General features: G+C 57.2%; 1 protein-coding gene across 1 annotated transcript; it reads right to left on the bottom strand.

Moving 5' to 3' along the window:
* Window positions 1-13: 13 nt before the first annotated feature.
* Window positions 14-6108, bottom strand: RHOC (ras homolog family member C). Its single transcript, XM_037826360.1, has 5 exons — window positions 5963-6108; window positions 2638-2801; window positions 1976-2096; window positions 1499-1629; window positions 14-652 (listed from the first exon to the last, which is right to left on the bottom strand). Exons 2-5 carry the CDS (start codon window positions 2791-2793, stop codon window positions 479-481), a joined length of 582 nt encoding a protein of 193 aa, XP_037682288.1. The 5' UTR covers window positions 2794-2801; window positions 5963-6108; the 3' UTR covers window positions 14-478.
* Between the last annotated feature and the right edge of the window lie 437 nt (window positions 6109-6545).

Raw genomic sequence — 6545 nt, 5'->3', positions numbered from 1 at the left:
GATGCCACACACATGATGGAGCCGGTTGCCTTTATTTGAGACCCCCACCGTGTACAGTCAGAGACAAGGCCCCTACCCCAAGCAGAAAAACCAGGGCTAGGGACTCTGGGTTGTATCCTCCAAGTCCCCTACCCCAGACACTCCTGTGAGCCGGAAGTATATAAAGTGCTGGTGTGTGACAGATCTTGTGGGGAAGGCCAAAGAACAAGAGCCCCGGCCCTCAACTAAGGAGGGGTGGGGGGCAACATTCTGCTCAGGAAGGGCAGGACACAGGCCTAGGTTCCCACAGGACTGGGCAGGAAGGGCCTACCACCACCACCATGGGGGCTGGGGAAAGTCGATGCAGTCCTGGGCTGGAGGGAACTGAAAAGGGGAGCCTTCAGCACGGAGTCCTAAGAGAGTGGGGCTGGGCTGAGGGGTGGGTAGTTTCTGCACCCCTGAGAGGAGATGGGAGTAAGTGGGGGAGGCCTTGGGGACCTCAGAGGATGGGGCAGCCCCTCCGGCGCTTGTTCTTGCGGACCTGGAGGCCAGCCCGAGTGGCCATTTCAAATACCTCCCGCACTCCCTCCTTGGTCTTGGCTGAGCACTCGAGGTAGCCAAAGGCACTGATCCGGTTGGCCATGTCCCGGCCTTCCTCGGATCGAACTGGCTCCTGGGAATACAATTAGTAAGCAGTCAAAGGAAACTGGTGGCTACCTGTACCTCTCACCACCTCACCCAACTCCTCCAGCCCTGACCCCACAGGACCCGAAGGCCCCAGCCACCCTGGGCAGCTTCCCGGGCAGGGATCCTCACAGTTCTCTCCATTTTAGCCCTTCCTCTCCCATCCAGCCTCACACCCCCAAAGTACACTCCTCTCTTGCTTGAATGAGTGTCCACCACCTCCTAATTGACCTCCTGGCCCCCATTCTTTTCTCCATCCTCTGTGGCTGCCAGAATAATTTTTCTAAAATGCAGATCTGACCACATCTGCCCCCAGATTAAAACTTGACCATAATTATCTTTACAGGATGGTCCACATTCCTTACCCTTCTCTAATAAACTCTAGTCCTCTGGCTCTAGAGAGCTACTTCTAGGTCCCCAGACAAGCCAGCTCCTGTACCCCACATCCATGTCAGCCCATGCCTTCCCAGATACCACCTGTACACCCCAAGTGAAGCATCTATATTATAAGAAGCTGTCAAGGACTTTTTCACCCATCTTAATAACCCACCTTCTAGCACAGAATGGACAATAAACTGGAATGAATGAACATGCCAAGTGACCTTGGCCAACTTGGACCAAGTAATTTCATTTTCTGAGTTTCATCTGAAATTGGACGAGATACTCTGAGGACCCTTCCTGTTCTCCCTCACCAGGGAGGGGACCTGTGGGGGTGGAAGGTGGGTACCACAGCACCTCATAACACAGGACAGTCTGCTGGAGAGAAGCCCCTCTTGTTCCCTGTCTGCATACCCCTCAGAGGGTGTCTTTCTCCCCACTCAGCAGTTCTACCCACCTGCTTCATCTTGGCCAGCTCTCTCCTGGTATGCTCATCTTGCCTCAGGTCCTTCTTATTCCCCACTAAGATGATAGGCACATTGGGGCAGAAATGCTTCACCTCTGGGGTCCACTTCTCGGGAATGTTTTCTGCACAGACATGTCCCAACAGGTGTCGGTGCCTCCAGTTAGGCTAGAAAGCTCTCCCTGGGGGCCCCTCATCGTCTCATAGCAGTCTTAGAGGCTATTCGGCATGACAATCCCTTTCACCACTTAAAACCAGCCCTTCCCTCTCAAAGAACACCCTCCCCTGAGCCCTCACCAGGGCCAGTTAACCACAGTGAAAGAGGATAAGGCCCAAGCTCCTGCCACCCTGCACCACCACCACCCCACATAGTCTCTCAGTCTCTGAAGACAGGGCACGGCAAAGGCCCTCTCTGATTACTTCCAAGGAGCTCTCAATCTGCTCCCTTCAGCACCCTCATCCCCACCTCACCTAGGCTGTCAGGGCTGTCAATGGAGAAACACATGAGGATGACATCTGTGTCCGGGTAGGAGAGAGGCCGCAGGCGGTCGTAGTCTTCCTGCCCTGCTGTGTCCCAGAGAGCCAGCTCCACCTGACACAGGACAGTGAATAGCTAGCCCAAGGGCCACAGGTACATACACCCCAGGCCTGCCACCCAGAGGTCCCCTGAAATCACTGCCTTTAGGCTCACCAAACATCTACCCACTAAGCACCTGCTCTGCACTAGGGGTTGTGCTAATTACTGTCACAGGACATAAATACGGTGCATTTTTGTTAAAGCATAAGGTATCTGTGTTGGGTCATTGTGCGGGGATCAGGCAGCAGATAAGAGTTGCCATGATGTTCTTTAATCTTCACAACCCCTCCAGGGAGGTTTTAACATCATCCTCATTTTGCAACTGGGGAAGCTTAAGCCCAGAGGCAAAGACCAGAATACAGAGCCAATATGTGGTAGAACCAGGAAGTATATCCAGATTTTCTAAGACTGCAGTTTTACTTCCTATCTTGTACTGGTTCCAGCAGGGAGAACAGAGCAAGGAAGTGTGTGGGTGCTGAGGATGGACATGCTAAAGTCCGTAAGTGGCCAGGGGACAGGGTGCCAAGGTGGATGGGAAGGGGCTCTTGGCCTTCACCTGTTTGCCGTCCACCTCAATGTCTGCAATGTAGTTCTCAAAGACGGTAGGGACGTAGACCTCTGGGAACTGGTCCTTGCTGAAGACGATGAGGAGGCAGGTCTTCCCACAGGCACCATCCCCCACAATCACTAGCTTCTTTCGGATTGCAGCCATGGCTGAGCCTGGCAGGGAAGAAGCAGTGGAGATTTGGGGAAAAGTTAACAACGTCCAAAAACACTTCTCTGGTTTTCCTGAGATTCCCCTGGAAACTGAGGCATCCAGCAAAGGGAGGAAAAGGAAGGAAGAGGACTTGCTCAGGCATGTTCTTGCCAAGAACCAATCATTCAGGAAACAGAGCTTAAAATTCCTAATCTGAGGTTCAGGGACAGGATTCCACCCCCAGGGTAGAATAAATACAGAAGTGGGAGGTGGAAGAAAAACCTACCTAGGAGTCAGAAAACGTGAGTTCTGATCTAATCCATTCACTTTGTGGGACCCTGGACACCTAAAGAGGAGATTAGGGACAAGTCCAGGGGAGTCGGCTTTTATCTGCTTTCTGTATCAGGGATTCAAGGAGACTTTGTTTGTTACCAGGATTTTGATACTGTAAAGTTTAGTAATCACTAAGATCCAATTTAGAACAGATTGTCCCTGGCTTGGCACAAGCCACTCCAGCCCCACCTGTCCAGTCACAGACCAGGAGTCCCCACAGGCTAGAACAACCAGCCACCTAATGGTGGGATGATAAAGCAAAGAATATTTATCAAGCCCCTAAGTGCCAGGCACCACATTTTGACAAAAATTATCTTCTTCAGCCCCCAGAAGCCTGGCTGGTACATGGTACACTTCCCATTTCAACAAACTAGGAAACAGGCTCAGCGAGGTTCAGAGTCATGGCAGATAAGTGCAGGGAGAGGACTCAAAGCAGGGCTGTGTGATGCTGGATTCTGTGCGTTTTCTACATGTCACCCTAGAGGTGGGAAGGAGAGAAGCAGGGAAACCCAGACAGAGGACAGTGGCAGCAGCCAGCCAGCTTCCCTGGCCCACCCCACCCTGGTCCCCAAGGCCCCAAATCACACAAAGGAGGCTCAGTCCTGGCAGTGCCCACAGCCCACAATTGGGCAGCCTGCCTTCCTCCCCCCTTCCTCCTGGGCCTGGCAGCAACACTGGGTCACTCAGCCCCAGGCAGGGGACAATGACCACACTGTAGGGAGCCACACATCCACCACAGCAGGGCGACTGAGAATAATCCACCAGGGAATCACCTCCACCCACTCCCTGGAACAGCCCCTTCCTCCCCTCTGTCCAGCTCACTCAGAGGCCCTGCCCACCCCTCCCTGTGACTCAGGGCAAGAAGTCAGCTTCCCGGGGTTTCCATGTGTTCCCCACCCCTAACACACATGAACGTGCATCTGCACAGCTCATCACACCTTCCCAGCTTCCCTGCCCCTGAACTGAGCCTCACTTCCTCCTTCCCTGGGGAGGAGCAGACCTCCAGCAGGCTGAGGTTCCCAGGCTTACAGCCCTGGAGGAAGAGGGGGCGGGCTCTGGAGCTGAGATGAAGTCAAGGCTGTTGGGAAGGGGGTGGGGGCTAAAGCCTGGGCTGGGAGGAGCCCCAAAAGAAGGGACAAATGACGACCAGTCCCAGCACCAGTGAGGCAGGGAGCAGTTAAGAAACAAGGCGATGGTAACCCGATCTCTGCCCCAAACCTGGTTTTTTCTCTCAGTCCCACATCTGTCAAACTGGGCTGAACTCCTCTACTCCACACATACCACCTCCACCTCACACCTCTACCTCAGTCTGCCTTGCAGGAAGCAAATACTCCAGCCCAAGGCTAGTTCTCCTCAACAGTGGGATCCTGAGTGGCCCCTCCCTCCCCTCCACAAACACATTCACAAAAATGGGATGAGGGGAAGTGGATATGAGTCAGAGAGAATTTATAGGAGTTGAGAGTACACAGGCACACTCACCCCACCCCAAAAGGGACATTCCCATGGTATCCCCAAGGGCAGGCAAGAAGGCATTCACCCTGCCAGCAGAACCTCTCCAAAAATGGAAACCATCCTGCAAAAAGGGGGTTCCCTGGAAACCCTATTCAGGTAACTGACATCAGGATTTTGTCCTACTTACCTACACACTCCCATTAGTTCAACTGGCCCAGCTATGTGAAGACAGACTGAGGTAACCCCAATATGGAGTGGGCTATGTTTATGGAAGGCAAGAAGGCAGTCATCACTGGGGCAAATGCCAGTTGCTTGGGTATGCCCTGCTTGGGCAGGGCAGTTTAAGTTGCAGTGGCTGTGGGAGGCAGAATCCAGAACTCCAGGGCTGGGATGGGCATCAAGTGATCTGGAGCCCCTGATCACTTTCCCTCTGGGTCCGGTTGGGCCAGAAGAGCAGCTGGCCCAGGCCAGGCCAGGCCACCAGGCCCAGGGCCAAGACGGCAGGGACAACAGCTAGCTCCCTGTGAGAAGCAGCCCCAGATGATCCGCCCCACTGACCCTAGCAGGGGCAACCAAAGCCCCAGGCAGGCTGGAATGGAGCCTGGAATTTCTGGAGCCTTCCCTGACACAAGACACTGTGACTACACCCACCTTCTCAATCCTTCCTAGGAGGTATCTCCTCCTCAACTTTGAAACCAGAGAGAGCAGGACTCAGCCTTGGATCCCCCAGCTTATCTTTGGCCTAGCTCAGAAGTGGGAGGGAGAAACCTGGGAGGGAGGGGATTCTTTTACCCTACAAAAGGAGCTGGGTGCTTCTCTAGATCCTCTACCGCCCACCCCAGAAAAGCACCAGGAACCGTCTAGGGCGGGGTCCAGACCCCGCGGAGCTGTGAAGCCCTCACCAGTCACACCCCGCCCCTATTCCCGCCATTCTGCTGTGCGGGCCCGGGGGAATTCCCACCCCAACCCGGACTCGGTCCCACCTCTTCCACCTCCCCCAGGTCCACAGCGGGCCGCCGGGCCTGGGAGTTAGAGCGCCGGGCTGAGGCTCCTCGCGGCGACCCAAGTCACCCCCTCGCCCTGCGGAGGCAGGTTCCGGGAAGCCGGGAGAGGAAGGGAAGGGGCTCGGGACTCGGGGTTCGGACACTGGGAGGTGACAGACCCTGCCCGACAGTTCCCGGAGGCCCCTCGCTGCAGCTCAGGGAGGGACCGACCAGACCGGACTCCCCGCACAGCCCGGACGCCGTGTCCGAGCGGAGGGAACGCGGCCCGCACTCGGGCCAAAGCCCCCTCCCCGGCCGGCGCCCCGAACACCAGCCGACCGCAAGAGAGAGAAAGTGTTCTCTCGGGGTCGAGTGCCCAGGACACCCCGCCGCCCCCAGCCCCTGGCCCAGGCTACCTTCGACTCCGTGGCCTCCAGCTGCGTGGCCGGCGCGGGAGGCTGAGACTGACCCGAGGGGCCCCGCCTCGCCCTCCTTCAGCGCCGCGGCGGGGAGGGGCGGGCCCGCGGGGGAGGGTCGCTCCGGGGACGGCCCCTTGGCCCGCCCCCGGGCCCCGCCCAGCGCCGCCAGGGTTGTCCCCGCCGCTGGCCGCGGATCTGGGGCGCCTGTCCCGGGATGGGAAGAAAGTAGCGGGGAGAAACCTTGACAGCAGAGGAGAGGGGGGAGGGGCGGGCAGGACCCCGGAGAACTCAGCCCCTGCCCCGCCTTCCAGCCCCTGGGGCGGACCGGCGTCGGGAAAGTTGAGAGGCGCTCGGGGTGGGGTCAGGAAGGGCCGCTGCTGCCCTCCGGTGGCCGACCAGGCATCCGCTCTGCCCAGCCCGGGGCTCGCGGGAGGCCAGGCTGCGAAGAGGAGGCCCTCCGGGAGCCAGAAGCGGGGCGGGGCAGAGCGGAAGACGCCCACCTTCTGCGAGTGAGTACGGCCCGACATCCCCCAGCCTTTGAGACCTTTCTCAACCTTACAGGCCCAAGCCACCATTCGAC

Source organism: Choloepus didactylus, chromosome 2 (assembly GCF_015220235.1).
Source record: "Choloepus didactylus isolate mChoDid1 chromosome 2, mChoDid1.pri, whole genome shotgun sequence".
NCBI classification, from domain to species: Eukaryota; Metazoa; Chordata; class Mammalia; order Pilosa; family Megalonychidae; genus Choloepus; species Choloepus didactylus.
Note: the sequence above shows the minus strand (reverse complement) of the source record. Positions and strands in the feature narration are given on the sequence as shown.

What these genes read in the sequence shown, in the direction of transcription:
- RHOC (XM_037826360.1), bottom strand. Translation starts at nt 2,793, where the DNA reads ATGGCTGCAATCCGAAAGAAGCTAGTGATTGTGGGGGATGGTGCCTGT. An exon ending in TGACAGCCCTGACAGCCTAG is followed by an intron (nt 1,630 to 1,975) that starts GTGAGGTGGGGA and finishes ATGTCTGTGCAG; the next exon opens with AAAACATTCCCGAGAAGTGG. An exon ending in AGCTGGCCAAGATGAAGCAG is followed by an intron (nt 653 to 1,498) that starts GTGGGTAGAACT and finishes TTGTATTCCCAG; the next exon opens with GAGCCAGTTCGATCCGAGGA.